At 40.8% G+C, this 18,669-nt stretch overlaps 1 protein-coding gene across 1 annotated transcript in view; it reads right to left on the reverse strand.

Annotated features, from left to right (window-relative positions):
* Nucleotides 1-17,697, reverse strand: part of BOD1L1 (biorientation of chromosomes in cell division 1 like 1) — a 58,631-nt gene extending 40,934 nt beyond the window's left edge. Inside the window, 6 exon segments of the mRNA XM_017498704.1 lie at nt 354-520; nt 2,936-3,085; nt 3,643-4,254; nt 4,755-4,945; nt 9,164-9,288; nt 17,327-17,697. Coding sequence (XP_017354193.1) covers nt 354-520; nt 2,936-3,085; nt 3,643-4,254; nt 4,755-4,945; nt 9,164-9,288; nt 17,327-17,563 — 1,482 coding nt within the window. The 5' untranslated portion in view covers nt 17,564-17,697.
* Between the last annotated feature and the right edge of the window lie 972 nt (nt 17,698-18,669).

Consider the following 18,669-nt stretch of genomic DNA (forward strand, 5'->3'; position numbering starts at 1 on the left):
AAACATTGTAGAGAATAATCTTCAGGCTATGTGCATAGGTATATAAAAAACACAAATGAATTTCATGTTTAGACTTGCGTTCCATCCCTAAGACTTTTCACTATGTATATGCAAATATCCCAAATTGTGAAAAAATCCAAAATTTGAAACACCTCTGGTTCTACCTATTTTGGATAAGGGATATTTGCTTTTATTAGTAATAATGACACAAACATCTCTGTCACATGTTTTATCTACTCTACCTAGCTAAATGACAAGGTTCCTGAAGGCAAAGCCTGTATCTCTCTGCTTTACATGCACACCAGCACCCCACACATAGACTAGGTTAAAACAGCAGAACAAAGGGGACTTACAATAGACTGTCGTCGTTGTTCCACAGTAAGCTCATCATCAGAATCACTATAGTACTTGGAGTAAAGATATGGCTTATGGACATAAGCATGCCGTACACTTTTTGTTTTTCCTTCACTAGAATCACTAGTTTGAGTTTTTGTTTTATTCTGTTTGTTGTTCTCTTCATCTGAAAGAAAGTTAATATAAAGAGGAGTATGTCTCCGAATGAGCATAAAATCAACATGATGCTGTACAAGCAGCGTAGGCAAGATCAATAGGAGGTCCAAAAGGGGAAATATCAGGATGTGAACATTTCAGAAACTGACTTTTTCAAAAGCTATAATTCATATTTTTGTATCTTATCAGCTTCTCACACATAAATAAGACAAGGAAAAATTAGACATAGTTACTTACGCTGTTAAACGAAAAACTTCAGACAAATTAAATTTAACAGTTTTTTGGAGCAAAGAATAATCCATGAATCGGGCATCACACAGAATCAGGAGAGGTCTGAGAGCTCTACTTTGGCAGCACGAGCAGAGGGGTTTTACAGGCTGAACATAAAAGCAGAGGAAATACGTGACTGACTGGCTACAGCTAGGTGTGTGCCTTATTTGCCTTAAGATCTGGTGGAAAGTCCCTAGTTAGAGGTTAATTGGTGATTTCTGACGAGCTAAGCTTAAATTTTGTTTTACTGTTTAGACTGGGCTTCAATCTGCCTATGCAGGAACCCAAGGCACTGGAGCTATCTCAGCCTAACAGCCTCCACTTCCCTTCAGTGTTCTCTTGACAAATAATTCTTATTTGTCACTGGACTTGATAAGAATGCTTTATCATTGCTAGGTTCAACAAATCCACTGGAAGCTGTACTTTAAAGTAAACTTGAGATTTTAATGACCACCTCTAAATTTCTCATTTAGGAAAGAGGTGGGAATCAATAATGGAAAGGATTTGTTTCGCTTCAACAGATCAAGAAAAAAAAGTAAACAAGGTTTTCATTTCCTACCACATAGTACTCTTAAAATAACCATCTTCTTCTAACTTTTTAAATCCCATACATATAAAATCTGGTCTTATCCAGGAAAAAAACTTCAGAAGACCCAAAAAGGCATCAATAATTAATTTTAGTTAGGGTAGAGAAGTGGAGTGTTCACAGGATGGGGAGCACTCTTCCTAAACAGGTAATACAGAACTGACCTCATGAGGACAGATATGACAACTAGGAAGTGCTGCTGCTACGTTTTTTAGTAAAAAAATTGAAGAAAATGAAGAAAAAAAAAATGAGAAGGACTGCAGAATACATCTACAGTATTAAAAGCTGCTACTTTTTCTCTTCTACTATTTTCTCTAGGTACCCTATCTGAAAGCTGGCCACAAATTTATAAGATGCTGTCTACAGGCAATTACAATTAAAACTCAGTATTTTTATTACTCCTAAATTAATAGTCATAAACAGAATTTAATCATGTGGTAAAGAGCAGCATAAGATATTGGTAAGACACATAGACTCAGGTTTGAAATCTGCACTGGTGCTCATGAGGTGCATGACTGGACAAGATACGGTCTCTCTGTGACTTTGTTTCCTCTCCTGTACCTACTTCCTGGGGTTGTTCTGAGGACTACAGTAGTTATTACATGGAATGTCCTTAGCACAGTGCCTAGAAGATAGGAAGTGCTCAGGGGCGGTTTTCTGAAAAACAAACTGTATTATAAAGAATTCAGCCTTGTCCAGAGAGGTCTGGCCTTTAGTATTAGCTTCTGGGAGGTAATCTCTAAGCCTCTGGAATGCATGCCCGACTGCAGTGTTTCAGAGTGCTAAAGGCTCTTGAGTCAAGCTAAATAGTCTAACAATATGATTTAAGGTCAGACGCGTTGGGTCATGGAGTATGTATGAGCTTGACCTCTAGAGGGGATAGAGACAGATCAGCCAGGTGGGCAGCCAACTCTGACTACATGCTGGAGCCTTGGTAAGAAGTTTGGATTCCAATGCTCTGGTGAACTTCCCTGGTTGGCAATATTCTGCGTATGCTGTCAGACATCAATGCAGAGGAAGTAACTCAAGGGGAACAGTTGGAAGCTACTGTTTGAAACTTTCCTGGACTCTGCCCTATATGCCTCTTCCCTTGGCTGATTTTAATATGAGTACCTTAACTGCAGTCAACCATATCTGAGTATACCACCTTCCAGTAAGTTCTATGAGACCGTCTAGCAAATTATCAAATCTAAAGGTGGTCTTGGGGAACCCTGAACTTGCAACTGGTACCATAATTGAGGGCAGTGTTGTGAAATATGATGCCTCCAAATGTGACACACACAAATAAAAAGCATCTTCATAAATATTACCTCCTCTAAAATTTAAATTAATAATTATACCAGGGAATAAAGTTAAGGAATGAAGAACCAAGGGTTGTTGAGATTTAGTAACTTACCAAGCTTGCTCAGACATAAAATTTTGCAGCTGGGACTCAGAAACAAATCTTCCAACTACAAAGTCCCATGTTCTTGCTACTACACCACACTGTCTTTCAGGATATAGGCATCAGAATACACAAATAATGCTCAACAGGATATTTCAGAAGCATTATTAAGTAAAATGCTTTACCATCTGACGTAATCTCTCCTTCTTCCATGCTATCAGACATTACAACTTCCTCCTCAGTATCTTCTTCAAAAGATGAAAGGTCACTGGTATGGACAGAGCTAACAGTGATGTCTGTAAGTCCATCCATATCAGAGTCTATCAAAGAGAAATCTTCAAGAGGAAAACAAAATACAGAAAAAAATCACCTTATTATGAGAACATACTCAGAGCTCAATTACTAAATTACATTTAAAATTTTCTGCTTTAAGTATATGTCAAACTATCAAATAAGGCAGAGTGGTTTACAGAAAATACAAAGGCAAAGTAGACTTCTGTAAAAATAACTAAAATATTAATTTACAATGTATAATAAAAAATGAATTTTAAGTAACTGACGTATTTACTACCCAATATTTTAAAGATTAGGACATGCAACTATGAATTAAGTTGCTTAAAATAATGTATGTGAATAAATTATATGACAGATTATAAATTCCTAGTTTCTCTGTTAATTTACTCTGTCAACAGATATATTAGTGTAGAAAAGAAAAATACAAATGTTTATTGCTTTTCTCCGTAAGCAAAGGGGATGTAAGTTTCCAATGTTTTGAAATACAAGTATTAAATAAACTTATTAAAATGTGAAGGCAAATTTGATGCTTCCCTGATCCCAAAATAGATACTCTTTGTTCCTTAAACTTTGTAGATGTTTGCAAGTTTTTATATACCTTCTTTGGTCCCTTCAACGGTTTTAGCTTTATTATTGTTCTTTTCTGAAGGAAGTTTTAAGCTCTCTATTTCTTTTTCCTTTGCTTGTTTTTCATCTTTAACTTTTTGTATATCTTCACTCTTTCTTGAGTGATCAAATTTCTTTTCAGTCTTTTCCTTCTTTTCCTTCTTTCTTTCTTTCTCATTGCTGTCTGGCTTCTTTTCACCTTTGTCTGTTGATTTATTTTTTTGCTCACTGCTTTCCTGTTGAATATCCTTATTTAGCAGAATTAAATTATTATGTTCTTTTGTGTAATTTTTAATTTCTTCAACTGGACAGGGGAGGTCGCTAAACTCTTCGGGCTTCAGGGCTGTTTCCAGTCCTTCACCTCCAGAGTCAGTTGTAGGTTTTTCTTTATCAGTCATGTCCTCTGAAGTTCTTTCTTTGTCAGTACTAGCATCAGTGGTTGGCTGAGATGGAAGTTTTTTTGATGCTCTCTCACTGGTCTTGGCATTTGATGTTTCTGTTGAAGCCCTAGCAGCACTGGCTTCTTGGTTAAGAGAAGTTATGGTTTCCAAAATCGACATGGCATCATTGGCTACATTAGCACTGGGCCCAGGAGCAGGAACACCTTAAAGGAAAAGAGATGCTTTAGAATAAATTTAATCAGAAGGAAAATACCTCTCCTGCATCAATACCCTATCCATTGTCATCTTTATATGATGCATATGCTGTGCAGACCATCCGTGTATTCTTTTAAAGTTTCAGGTACCAGTAATAGTATATACCATATTCTGAATTATCTACCTCTCTATTGCTATTTTAGGAAGGGCACCATGCAAATCTGAGAATTGTCTACTTCCTAGCAAAAGACTATATTCTCTAAGTATTTTAGATATTCCTTCTATTATGCTCACTCACACACACTCTATTAATAAAATGCTTACTATTTTTATTAATCTAAACAAGGAAATGTTATGGCAATTAAGGAGTTTAGGTGATATTTAAAGTAAGTACAGTTTCACTGGAATAGCCAAATAAAGAAATATTTTAAAGAACCAAATATCCCTAGCTTGATATTCAGTTCAAGAAGAAAAACAATGGAACTGACTAAGAGTAAAAGCAAAGCACCTTGTGTAATAAGGGAAGAGTCTGGTTTCTCATCATCAGGAGCTGTGTTGCCACTTGCTTCCTCTTTGTGATTTAGTGTGGCCAAAAACTCATGCACAGCTTTCTCCACCTGAGGTCTGAATGTGTGGTTGATCTTTGGATCCACAACCTGAGAAATAATTCGGTCAATACCAGACTCCAACATTCCTGATCTGCAACACAAGATAATTTATGGAAAGGTAAAGCAATAATATTGTATTATTTGCATTGATTACTTTAAAATAAAACTCTATCTATCTATCTATCTATCTATCTATCTATCTATCTATCTATGTATCTATCTATTGTCTTAATCCATTTACTTGGATATACATAGACAATGGAAAGTAAGTTTCATGCTATAGCGGCATTTAGATCTACCATAATATAAAAGTCTGTAAACTTTTTTACCACTGTGTCACTAGTGGAAATGCTGAAACAGATAAAACAAAACACCCTTAGAACCAGACACAGTATACCACCTAGGATCCAGTATACAGGTGATGCTTATCTCACCCCTACTCTGCTCATGGCATATAGGAATATGCTCACTAAAAAGCTGAGTTCTGGGTATAAAATAAACCTATGGACTCCACAACTTTTTTTTAAACAAAAAAAGTAAGCTTTTTATAAGCATTAGAGTCCCCAGAAAAAACAAAGAACACACACAATGGATAATTTCATCAAATTACAAAATAAAAGAAGAAAAACTTCAGAGAAAAAAAAATTAGAAAAACAAGACTTCTGGCCTTCTTTTTATTATCTTCCTGCTATAAAAACTGCATGACTTATTCATTCAACAATTATGTTATAAAAGTGTCTTCTATATAACAGGCACTATGGCGGCCACTGCATGGCTACAAATTAGACCTGGTCCTGTTCTGGTTGGGGAGGCAGACACAAACAATTAAGACATGAGCTGACAGGCACTAGTATACATAATGCACTGTAGGAAAAGCGAGGAATAAGAAATTATTAGATATGTCCAAGATAATTAAGGAGTGCTTTATGAAGGAAAAGACATTTGAGTCGAGTCTTGATATCTACAGAAGAGAAGGGGAAGGAAGATACACGGAGTTGAAGAAATATCATATACAAGAGACAAAAGAGTGATGAGGACAACAATCTGTGAAATGTGCTTCCACACAAAGGCATCTGAGTAAAACACGAGGACATGAATTTATTTTAAGAAACACAATTAAATCTTGTTTCTTCCTAAAAAAAAGAAGTGGAAGAGTAAAAATACCCAGGAGAGTGCTGGAAGATCAAAGTGCTGGTCACTTCTAGCTTCTAAGCCTCAGTTTCTCTCTATGGAATGGGTGAGAAGCCATCTTTCCTTACACTTTACTAACGCTATTTCTGAGTGTAGCTCCATCTGGAGTGCGGGATGGAACAGATTTTCATTTCTGGAGGTACCCTGTCGCCTTGCGAAACTACAGTTCTACTTATGTGGGCCAAAGAGAAAAATGAGCCAACTCAGCACAAAGTAGGTTACCTGCTTTTTAAAGTTCTAAGATTAAAAAAAAAAAATGCAAATCCTGCAAATATTGTTACATCTTAGAGGTGTATTTAAAATGTAATGGGTAGAAAAGATATTTTAAAAAGCAATCTTAAAAAGGTTTGAAGGTACAATAAGATATACACACAAAAAAATTAAACTAGCCACTCCCAAATTATTGCTTCAGTCTCTTTCTCTGTTTGCCTATATTCTAGCCTCTTGTCCTGCAAACAAACAAAATACTTCTACTTTAGTCCTTTCTCACACAGAGGTCAGCTCCGATCTTACAGAAAAATGGAGTCTAGTACTAATTATCATACTGCACGTAGGGGCCATAACTGCCTCACCCAAGTGGGGAGGAGCTGCAGCACCAGGTCAAGGGCAAAGCCAAAATGCCAACAGCTGGCGCTTTTCTGCTTAAAATTACTTCCTTGTCTTCCTTTTAAATTCTGTTTAGCCAAGATCATTATTCAGTTATCTAGGATTTTCAGATTTTGTTGTACAAATAAAAGCTTAAGTAGAATAAAATTTTCCCTCCTACCGAGTCAGCAGATCGGCTATTAAGTTGAGCCATCTGAAATTGCTGGTATTAGACTATTTTTGTCTCACAAAATGGCAACCGCAGATAGCTCAATCTAACTGAGTCAAGTATGTCTTAGAGCACATGTATGAAAAACTGTTTGAAATTATATTTATTTATAGGGAGTCCATCCCTATACCTTCCGATTGAACACAACTAAATAATCACTTTAAAATGTTATTATCAGCATCATAAAATGTTACAGAAGTGAAATGAAAATAGTTCACTTAAAAATAAAAATAAATAATATAGCTAGAAGAAAATTTACAAATGTCCCAGGAAAAGCAATGCCTAAATAATCCAAGAGAAGGCAGCTGCCTTTGCTCTTTCAAAATATCTCCAGAAAAAGAGAGTCCTCATTACTCAAAGGTAAACTGCTCCAGTATTTAATCTCTGATGCAGCCACAAGAACCCCTTACCTCTCACCAAACGATTTTGTGATCACAATGTCTCACTGGTACTGCAGTAATTTTAAGTACTTAATTTTCACATGTGCAAGGCTGAGTTTAGTTCCCTTACATAAAAGAACAGAATGACCGCCCCCTTACCTTATAGATTTTGTATGCTATAAAAGTAAATGCACCAGGAAGTTTGCCTTCAATCTGAGTGTCAACGTATGAAGAAAACGAATACCAGACGCCCAAAAAATATGCTTTTAAAGCAATGCAATCATTTGTGAACAGAGAGGTGGCTATGCAAATCATTGAATGAAAGTACCACGTAATCGGTAGAGCTCTGTATAAACGTGTGTGAAGGAGTGCTATATCCTACCTCCACTCCCTGATCCCCCAGTCCTAAGCTATTTTGGTCATTGTTCTCCGAAGGCCTTTGTGGAAAGGACAGGCAGCAGGCCTGCCACCCAACAGATCTCTTTTGTTTCTACTTTTTCTAGAAACAGCTTTGACCTTTTCCCAGCAGGTATTATTATGCAGCCCTCTAACGGCATCTTTTGATCTCACCTGGACTCTTTTACAGGTTCCTCACACATCCTTTAAAACGTAAACAACAAAGCTATTGTTAATTTCCCTCTTTTCTTATGCACAAGGTGATACTGTCTGAGCCCCAGGCTCCTGGTTTCTAGTATTACCTGTGGCTAAATAGGTTTGTCTTTCAGTCAGGGTGTGAATTTTGATTTGTGGGGCTTCCTGTTGGTTGAAACTATCAGACTAGAGAGGCTTTGGAGAGGTTCCTATGGGACAAAAGGAGGTTAAGAGGTGGCAGGTATAAAACAGATTTGTTTAACAGTTTAAAAGCTATACTTCATTCTCAAAGATGTACTTAAACATAAATACTTGTCCTGTCAGGGAGACTGAATGCTCTTTAAATAACTTAGTCACCCTTTTCGAGGGTATAGCAGGGATAGAAGGTCCTCTAGTCTTTGCAAATATTTACATTCAAGAACAAGTAGTGGCCAGGTGAGGTGGCCCATGCCTATAATCCCAGAACTTTGAGAAGCCAAGGAGGGAAGATCCCTTGAGCCTAGAGTTGGAGACCAGCCTGAGCAACATAATGAGACCCTGTCTCTACAAAAAAATACAACAATAAGCTGGGCATGTGGGTGCTCAGGAGGATGACTTGGGAGGACTGCTTGAGCCCAGGAGGTTGAGGCTGTAGTAAGCTATGATCATGCCACTACATTCAGGCCTGGGCAACAGAGTGAGACTCCCCTTCTCCCTGCCCCCTAAAAAGTAGAAGACTGTAAATCTAGTTTTCTAAGGATGCTCTAAATATTTCAGTTCTTCTAATTCTCATTATCTTATGTTCACTCAGAATGGCTCTGATAGGTCCAAACACTTTGGGCAGGGGGCAGGGGTGGTGGTGGAGCTATATCATCCATAGTAGCAGAGTTAAAAGTCATTGCAAAATGCAAAGCGGGGAGGGGGGCACTGTATTAAAAGTTGACGTGAACTCAAATCAAGAGAAAATATTTTCATTTCAGTAATCTTTAATGTCTTTATTTGTAAAATAAGAACAAAATAAAGCCTGCTTGCTCTCTTAGGGTCAAGAAAAATGGTTTGTGAAGGCAACTGTGTATATCATCTATTAACATTATATCTAGATTTTTTCAAAGTTATATTGTTATTTCCTTCCTTCAAAGGTCTACAGGAACAATCAGACTGTTAAAATGTATAGGGAAATGTGAAGTAATTAGACCTAAATCCAAAATTATGCTACATCACACGAAATAGCCACACCAAATCTAGTAGAATTGTCAACATCATTAGATGAGCAAACTTCTACGTAATGTCTCTGCTTTCAGGCAAAGTAGGTTAGGACATTTTAAAACCTGCCCAGACTCTTTCTGAGACTTACTTGAGGACTTGTTGTCTAATGTTGTTTCTTAGCTGGTTCTTATTGAGATGGGGACTCCATGTGTGAGTTGCCAAATGATTTGCAACAAAGTTGTCAACACGCTGTCTCAGATTCTGATAGGCAGGCTAGAGAGAGAAAAAAGCAAGTCTTCAGTGTTATACAGTATCAAAATTGATCTCTCAGAGAAGTATTTTTAACAGTGTGACAACAAAGTTTCACAGTTTCTGACAATTCTGCTTCAAGATAACTTACACTCATTCAAATACTACTTATTTTGTCTAAGACAAGGTGTTTGGAAATATGAGGAATACAAAGAAGAAAGATACACCTCTCATTTATAGACATAGGGCTGGAAAATAAGACGCACAAGTGCTATTATTAGATGATTTGGAGTAAAAATGGGAGAGGAGCTGAGGAAGTATGCCTTCACTGAAAATGTGGCCTTTGAGCTGGAAAAATCAATTTCACAGTGTAGCTAGGAATGGGAATGGCTGGCTTTGCAGATACAGTCGATATAAACAAAGAGCAAGTGGATGAGAAAACTGGAGGCCAGGAGCATTTAGTGAGCCCCCAAATTGGTGGTCCAATTTGGCTAGAAAAGAGAATACAAAAAGGCAGAGAAATGATGTTAAGTCAGAGGTTGGGACCAGGTGCTAAAAGGCTTTGGGTACTTGTACAAGAAGTTTGGAATTATAGGGTAGAGAAAGGGAACCTCCTGCACGTATGAGCAGAGTGACAGAGCAGCTAAGCTTTCTGATGATTAGTCATCCTAAGTGGAAGAGTAAACAGACACAAACTACTTTCAGGAAAGCATGCAATAACTACAGTGAGGAAGGTCTGCACTAGGGTGGCAGAAATCACCCAAGATAAATTACTGAGGGACAACTACTTGAACTAGGCATTCAATCTGAGGTAAGGCAGTGGTTCTCTACCAAGAGGGATTTTACTGCCACCCCCCAAGGGACATCTGGCAATGTCTGGAGACATTTTAGGTTGTTACAAACGACGAGAATGCTACTGGCATCTAGTGGGTTGAGGAAAGGGGTGCTACTGAATATCCTACAATGCACAAGACAGCCCCTACCCACAGCAAAGAACTATCCAGCCCCAAATGTCAACAGTGCTCAGTCTGAGAATCCCTGATATGTTCCCTAATGGGAACGTGGAGAGGAAACACATATTATATCATCTCTACTTAAAGGGGCATTGCCGGGAAGGAATATGTGATCAGCACTCAGGACTGCACTCCATTTCTTTTCTTTTTTTTTTTTTTAAGAGGAAGAGAGAAAGAAAGAAAGAGAAAGAATAAAAAAAAAAAAGAAAAAAAAAGATGGAGGAGAGGAAGAAAGAGGAAGAGGAAGAGGGAGAGAGAACAAGGGGTGTTGCTTTATTGCCCCGGCTAGAATGTAGTCTAAAAATGGGTATGCCTGTAATTGTGTTTAATAATAGAGACATAAAAAAAAAAAAAAGAGGGAAGAAAATAATTAACATGCAGCCAACCAATATTTCATTTAAACCTATAAATAGGTGTGATGTGGTACTGATAAGAGTGTATATTTTGTGTATTTAAAGTGAAGAGTTCTATAAATGTTAATAAAGTCCACTTGTTCCGGATCTGAGTTCAAGTCCGGAACTTTCTGTCTCACTGATCTGTCTAATATTGATGTTGAAGTCTCCCACTATTATTGTGTGGGAGTACAAGTCTCTTTATAAGTAACTTTATGAGGTTACTTTATAAGTAACCTCACCTTCTGCTATTTGCCTCCTTTTAGCTTCAAAGTTTATACTCCAGTGATAAATGGTCATATCTGTACCTGCCATTCCCTCTGGTTGTCCATCTGACAAACTTCTCACCTTCAGATCTCACCCTAATCTGTAAAGTCATCTTGACACCAAAATTAGGCTTATGGGCTCTTCATCCACATTCCTACTGTTTTCTATATGTACGACCATTCGAGCAATTCTTGCACTACATTGTATTTTGGGGAGCAAGGGGTATTTATCCTCCTATTAAAGTGTAAGCCTCCTCCTCTACCTCCCTTACTCTTTGTTTTCATATAGCCTATCACACTGCTTGGCAGATGAGCAATTAAAACATAGTTGTTAGCTGACTGGGTAACTATCTCTAACAGAATGATAAAGGTTTTATCCCTCTGAAGCCCTTTCATCAATTCCAATTTTCAGGCTTTTTCTGATACTTATTTCCCATCCTACAAGGAAGTCTTATGATCATTTCCCATGTGCCCATCCATTTATCCAAAATCAGTATGAACTAAAATTAATTGTTTTTTTAATTTTTTTTTTTTTTTTAAAGAGTCTTTCTCAGTTGCCCAGGCTGGAGTGCAGTGATCTCAGCTCACTGGCGCCTCCACCTTCTGGGTTCAGGTGATTCTAGTGCCTCAGCCTCCTGAGTAGCTAGGACTACAGGCAAGTGCCACCACGCCTGGCTAATTTTTGTATTTTTACTAGAGATGAGGTCTTGCTATATTGGCCATGCTGGTCTTGAACTCCTAACCTCAAGTAATCCGACTGCTTCGGCCTGCCAATGTGCTGAGATTACAGGTGTGAGCCACCACACCCAGCCCTAAAACTAATTCTTAACTAATACTTTCTCCCCAGTGATTCAAAAGCCTAATTCTCCTTTTCAGTATCCCTAAATCTAACACGCATTCATTAGGCTCTAACATCACAATGCATTTGGCATTCTAGTCTAGTCTTCCCATAACAATTTCAAATTTGAACTACCCAACAGGTAATTTGTCTTGTTTTCAAGTTCTCCTTTCAGTAAAAAGTTGAGTGACTACAGATATATTAAGTACCCATTGAGAAGTATTCTCCTAGGAACATACACGTGCCCACATGTACATAAACACACACACACTACACATACTTATACCCATTCTTCCTTTTCCAGTGCTTAAGGTCAAAAGTCTTAGAGTTATCCTCAAGTCCTCCCTTTGTCTTCTACTTCACATGCGTACATTAGCAAATTCTCTCAGCACTAGCATGAAAATACACCTAGAATCCGAAGACTTCCCACTACCTTTACTGACCCCATTCTGTTCCAAGGCATTCTCATCTCCTGTCTGAATTATAACAACTGGCCTCCTTGCTTCTACCCTTACTTACAATAAAGTAAATCTTCTAAAAATAGGGTAACCATTAATTTATTGACCCATTCAGATCACAACTTAGCTTGAAAAGGGAAGCATTTACATATGGTCAACCCATCTGAAATGGAAGTTAACCATGTCCTTCTTTTGCTCAAAACCTGCTAATGGCTTCTGAGCTTGAGTAAAAGCCAAACTCTTCCGCTGGCTCCCAAGATCTGCCAGATCTCCTGCCTCAGTCTCCCAAGTAGCTGGGACTAAAGGGCCTGCCACCACACTTCTTGTCACTTTCTCCTTAGTGGGTCTATCTCAGGTCTTCTATACTTGCTATGCTCTCTTCTTGGAATGCTCAGGCCCCAGACAGCTGCATTGCTCCTTTGATTCCTTCACAGATAGCTCAAATATCAGCACAATGAAACCTACCCTGAACAACTTACTCGAAATGCAACAGTAAGCCCATCTATCCCTCATCTTGCTTTTTTCCATAAGACCTATCATACATTATTTGTTGTCTATTTTTTTTTTCTGCTAGGATGTAAGCTCCATAACAGTGGGATGTTTGGTTCATTGCTGTATCCCTGGCATCTAAAAAAATGACTGTACATAAGAGTTGCTCAAAGAATGTTTGTTGGGTGAATAAATCGACCAGGGGCCATTTATAACAAAGACATGTCCAAATAACCTGAGAGGAGAGGTCCCATATATACCCAGTTAGTGAGATCCCTGAAGGGCCTCTTTTATCTTCCCTCCTCACACTCTACAACTGCCAATCAATGCAAAGGAGCCAGAATGGCTTTGTGACCACTAAGCTTGCTCCAGAGATCTGGACACTGGTAGTCTATAACGGAGAAGTCTTCACAGTAGTTGGGACTTAGGATTGCCCATGGTTCCATTTCTTTGGGTGGGAAGAGCTGACTCGTCTGCTACAGTCAGATTTCTCTCCTGGTTAAGGACTGTCATTGACCCTGGACAGTTTTGGGGGGTTTCTGTGGTCTTCTGGAGTAGCAGCAGACTTTGGTGCTTCTCATCCTGGTTTAAACACACTCAACCAGATGACAGTTTTGCTCTTACAGAGCACCTGGAAGCTATCAAATGTCTTGATTCTTAAATATGTATGTGACTGACTTAATTTGCTATAACCCTATATGCTACAAGTTAAGACTTTTTGATAGAAAGCAGGTCAATCTTTGAGGTTCAATTATCAATTGCATGACACCGCAAGTGGCAGATGAAATGCAAGGATTCCATTAAAGTGATGCTGATTTGCATGAATAGGAAATCTTACTTCTGCTTTGGCCCACTCATCACATTGATATGAATGTTATGTTTTGATGAAGGAAACTTTGAGTTTTTTGGGGGGGAAGCAGGGCAGGGGGAGGAATAACTTCTTTTTTTTTTTTTTTTTGTAAGAGTTTTGCTCTTGTTACCCAGGCTGGAGTGCAATGGCGCAATCTCGGCTCACCGCAACCCCCGCCTCCTGGGTTCAGGCAATTCTCCTGCCTCAGCCTCCTGAGTAGCTGGGATTACAGGCACGCGCCACCATGCCCAGCTAATTTTTTGTATTTTTAGTAGAGACGGGGTTTCACCGTGTTGACCAGGATGGTCTCGATCTCTTGACCTTGTGATCCACCCGCCTCGGCCTCCCAAAGTGCTGGGATTACAGGCGTGAGCCACCGCACCTGGCCTCTTTTTTTTTTTTAAATAAGAAGATGAAGTATACGATGGTATTCAATGAGAAAAAAAATTTATATTTTATTATTATTTTTTTGGGACGGAGTCTCACTCTGTCACCCAGGCTGGAGTGCAGTGGTTTGATTTCGGCTCACTGCAACCTCTGCCTCCCAGGTTCAAGTGATTCTCCTGCCTCAGTCTCCCAAGTAGCTGGGACTACAAGGCTGGACTACACACCCGGCTAATTTCCTGTATTTTTAATAGAGACAGAGTTTCACCACATTGGCCAGACTGGTCTCGAACTCCTAGCCTCATGATCCACCTGCCTCGGCCTCCCAAAGTGCTGGGATTACAGGTATGAGCCATGACACCTGGCCAAGAACAAATCTTTTTAAATCAAATTAAAATCTACCTGATTGCTAACTAAGGGAGTGGAAGAGAAGGAGAGAGTCATGGGGGCAAGGAAGCAACACAACCAGAAGATAACCTGCAACATAACCAGGAGCAGGTACAGAGGTGGGTGGCGAGGGGAAAGAGATTTTGTGCGAGAGTTCAAGTTAGCATCTGAGCGAGAAAAGAACTTCATCTGAGCGAGAAAAGAACTTCAACCATAGTCCAAGTGTTCTCTTTTGTCTGGGAGGGTGTCATTTCAGTTCTAATTCCTCAAAGCAACACAAATATTAGAAATTTTCATAATTATTAAATAGTATATGTAGTTTTATTGAAAAATGTGTTTTGTTGCCTTTTTTTTTTTTTTTTTTTTGAGATGGAGTCTTGCTCTGTCTCCCAGGCTGAAGGATAGTGCTGTGATCTCGGTTCACTGTAACCTCTGTCTCCTGGGTTCAAGCAATTTTCCTGCCTCAGTCTTCCAAGTAGCTGGGACTACAGGTATGTGCCACCACATCCAGCTAACTTTTTTGTATTTTTAGTAGAGACGGGGTTTCACCATGTTGGTCAGGCTGGTCTTGAACTCCTGACCTCAAATGATCCACCCACCTCGGCCTCCCAAAGTGCTGGGATTACAGGCATGAGCCACCGTGCCTGGCCATATTGTTGCTTTCTAAAGTTCCTACGTCTGCAGCTGAATATGTCTTATTAATAGATGAAGACGAGTTGAGCATCACTTCTATGCCTATTTCTAATTTTTATAGTGGTACGCCCTGAGAAACCTTGTTCATACAAATAAGTACTGTGCCTGGGAATGAACGAGTTTTGTTGCAGCAATATCATTCAATTCTTGACCTCAAAAAAGAGGCTAAGAACATTAAAATAGGTTCTTACGCCATGGTTCCTGAACTCCCTGAAACTATATACATTATTAGGTTGATCCTCATGAAATTGCCTATAGTCGACCATTCTGAAGTAGAAAAACAGCAGTTTAATGTGTTATTTGTGCATTTTTCTTGAAAGTCCTAACTTTTTCATTAAATGGTCAGAGCAACTGTGCTTCCCTCATTCCCTCCAAGAAAGGTTTTAATCCTTTACATTGAAGGGTGTGGCAGGGATATTATAGGCATGTAACAATAATATTTTGTGGGAGTAGGCAAATGAAAAGGTTGTGCCTTACACACTGCAGCAATACATTACAATTTTTAATTCGTATACAGTGATAATGCACAGATCCATGAGTTTCTGAGAACAGCACACTGAAATTTCTACTTGTTGAATACAAATAACTTACTTTATTTGGGTAACATTTACCTGGTCATGTCTATCTTTTCCCATTAAATAACAACAAAAATAATAAAGGCAACAGGCATTATTTCTAAAAGGTAGCAGTGCATATTCCTGAAGACAAAAGTAAAAAAACTGTACTTCCTAAATAGATGAACACCCAAAAGTGAATTGAATTCTCTGTGGTGCTAAACCTCCAATATCCTGAAAAATCACATTTTACGTAGTGGGCCCAGCATGAGTTCTTATAAAGAAAGATGTACCCAAATATTCAAGAGAGTTCCCCAGAAGAGATAGTGGAACTGTGTGTAGTTCACCTGAAAGCTTCAGAAGAATCTGTGGATGTTGTAAACATACATTTCTCAAAGAAACAAGGCTCCTCAGAACAACTAAACATACTGTGAGGAAACCCTCCGCCGGCACGGTGGCTCACGCCTGTAATCCCAGCACTTAGGGAGGCCGAGGGGGGCTGATCACGAGGTCAGGAGATTGAGATCATCCTGGCCAACATGATGAAACTTCCTCTCTCCTAAAAACACAAAAACTAGCTGCGCTCTTGTAATCCCGTTATTTGGGAAGCAGAGGCAGGTGAATCTCTTGAACCCGGGAGGTGGGGGTTGCAGTGAGCGGAGATTGCGCCACTGCACTCCAGCGTGGCGACAAAACGAGATTCCGTCTCAAAAACAAAACAAAACAAAACAAAAAAACAAAAACCCCTCTCATTTCAAAACTCCAATCCAATGGACCCAACTAGAATTAACAAGCAGACAAAACCCCTACAAACCAATGAATTTTCCAACATGCTTCCTGCTTTCAGAATTCCTGACTCTCTACTGCGGTTTTCCATCCATCTCACTGACTGCTCTTTGCTGGTGTCTTTGGCTCATTATTGCCAATCCAGCTAAGTTTACTTGTCCCTGCTGATGTCCCTTTCACTCTGACATTTACTACAAAATCCCTTCCCCTTTCCCGCCCCTCTTTTTGGACAGGGAACTTCGTTGCTGACCTTTCTCTCCTCTCCATTACTCTCCTGAATCTGCTCTCTTTCCTGTCCTTTCTCCACTTCGGTATCTGCCTTCACCTCTCCTGTATCTTTTCCCCACGGAATGACTCGGTTCTCTCTACCTCACCTCCCTCTCCCTTCTCACCTTAGAATGGTGACATGGCCTAAATTACCTAAATCAGGCAGTCACTGCTAGAAACCATTCTGAAGTCCTTTCTCGGGTTTGCCTCTTTATCTTCGCACTCCTACCCCCACGATGTCCAGCAAAGCATACTGCACTCTACTTGATTCAAGAACAATTGAGTGATTTCTCCAAAGGACAAAGGCTCATAGCCCTTATTGCCCAGAAACCTTAAAAAGAGAAGGCAAACATAACTGCGATACAAAGTAAAATAGTAAGATATCAGATTGAGTACAAAACTGGGCGCTGCTAGCCCAGCTTCCAAACCAATTCCTGTAAGAACAATGCCTTAGTCTTGCTCACCAGACTGGCGTAATCACTGCGCCGAAACCATGCCTGGCACGTAGTAGGTACTTAAACACAAGTCGGTAAAACGACCCAATGGACATGCTAACGAATGAACACGCTGTGCTTTGGACAGCGCGTGGCACACAGCTGCAGCTCCAAGTGGAAGCCGCTGCAAAAGAAGCGCGCCCTTGGGTCCTCCCCTTCCCCCGCAGACCCCCAGACCCGGCGCTCCGAACCTTGGTGTCCACGTCGGCCAGGCAATCTCTGCGGAACTGGTCGAAGAGCCCCTGGCTCTTGAGGTGGTTCACGATCATGGCCACGAGCTGCGGGTCCCCGGCGCCGGCACCCGCGCCGCCCGCCCCGGCCGCGCCTGGGCCAGCCCCGGGGCCCGGCGGCGGCGGCGGTGGCTGCGGCTGCGGCGGGGGAGGCGGCGGCGCTGGAGGAGGCGGCTGCGGCTGCGGGTTGGTGGCCATGGCGGCCTGGGCCGGCGAGGGCAAGGGCCGTGACCGGCAGGCGCTCCTGGGAGGCGGCGGCTGCACTGGTCCCGCCGCCTGAGTGAAGCCAACGGGATGTTGTTACGGAACCAGCGGATCCAGGGCAACCCCGGAAGTGAAAGGGAACGGGGGGAATGGAGGAAAAGGCGGTGACAACTTCGACGAAAGTCCGGCAACGGAGGCCGGGAGGAGCCAATTTCGGCCGTCGTCGGACGCGAGCGCCCTCGCGAGTCGGAGCTGCGCCGGAAGCGGCGGCGGCAACAACGAAGAAGAGAAGGCTGCGAAGGACGCGGCTTGTGGAGTTTGGGCCACCGGCCAGGTCCTGGCGGTTAGGGCTTCTACCCGCGCGATACCTGGGGCCCTAGGGCCGACAGGGCGCTGGCTCGGAGCGGGTCTAAGCGAGGGTAGTGAGTTTCTGACCCCGCTCCATCCGCGGCGGCATTTTAGTCCTACTTCTCTTGCTCCTGTTTGCCGGAGCCATAGACAGTTATAATGCGAACCCTACGTGGATCTGCACATTCCAAACTCGCCCAACCCTCGTCGTTCTTATCCTGTGATCCTGCACTGTTCTTGTCCCAGCAGGTAGCTCCAAGGTCCTTCTGTCTCTCTTTTGCCTGCACGTCCCATTTTCCCTCGGGCATCCCTTGTTCCTGGCCGTGTGCCTGAGGATTAGGCCCGATCCCTCCAGCCCCTTCCTCCTGTCTGTGAAGACAAACCGATGGGTTTTTAGTTTTAGGAGCTTTGTTATTGATTACTATGACTATACCAGGTGAAGCATCTGTAGCATATGTTACGTACCAAGCATGGTGTTGTTTTTACGTGTATTAATTCATTTAATCTTTGGACAGACACTAAGCTACGTCCGATTACTATCCCCAATTCTCAAATCAGGGAACTAAGGCCCAGGTAAATTAAGTATGTTGGGTAAGGTTACACAGCTAGCAAATGACCCAGTAATCTTTAAAATTATTATTGGCACCTGATCAGAGCAACATACACATTACAAATTTTCATATTGCATATTGCTTTTTAAAGTTCATACATGTGTGCCTGAATTATTACTAGGAGAAGAAGGGTTGAGCATC

The sequence above is a fragment of the Cebus imitator genome, unplaced genomic scaffold (genome assembly GCF_001604975.1).
Source record: "Cebus imitator isolate Cc_AM_T3 unplaced genomic scaffold, Cebus_imitator-1.0 Scaffold249, whole genome shotgun sequence".
Taxonomy (NCBI): domain Eukaryota; kingdom Metazoa; phylum Chordata; class Mammalia; order Primates; family Cebidae; genus Cebus; species Cebus imitator.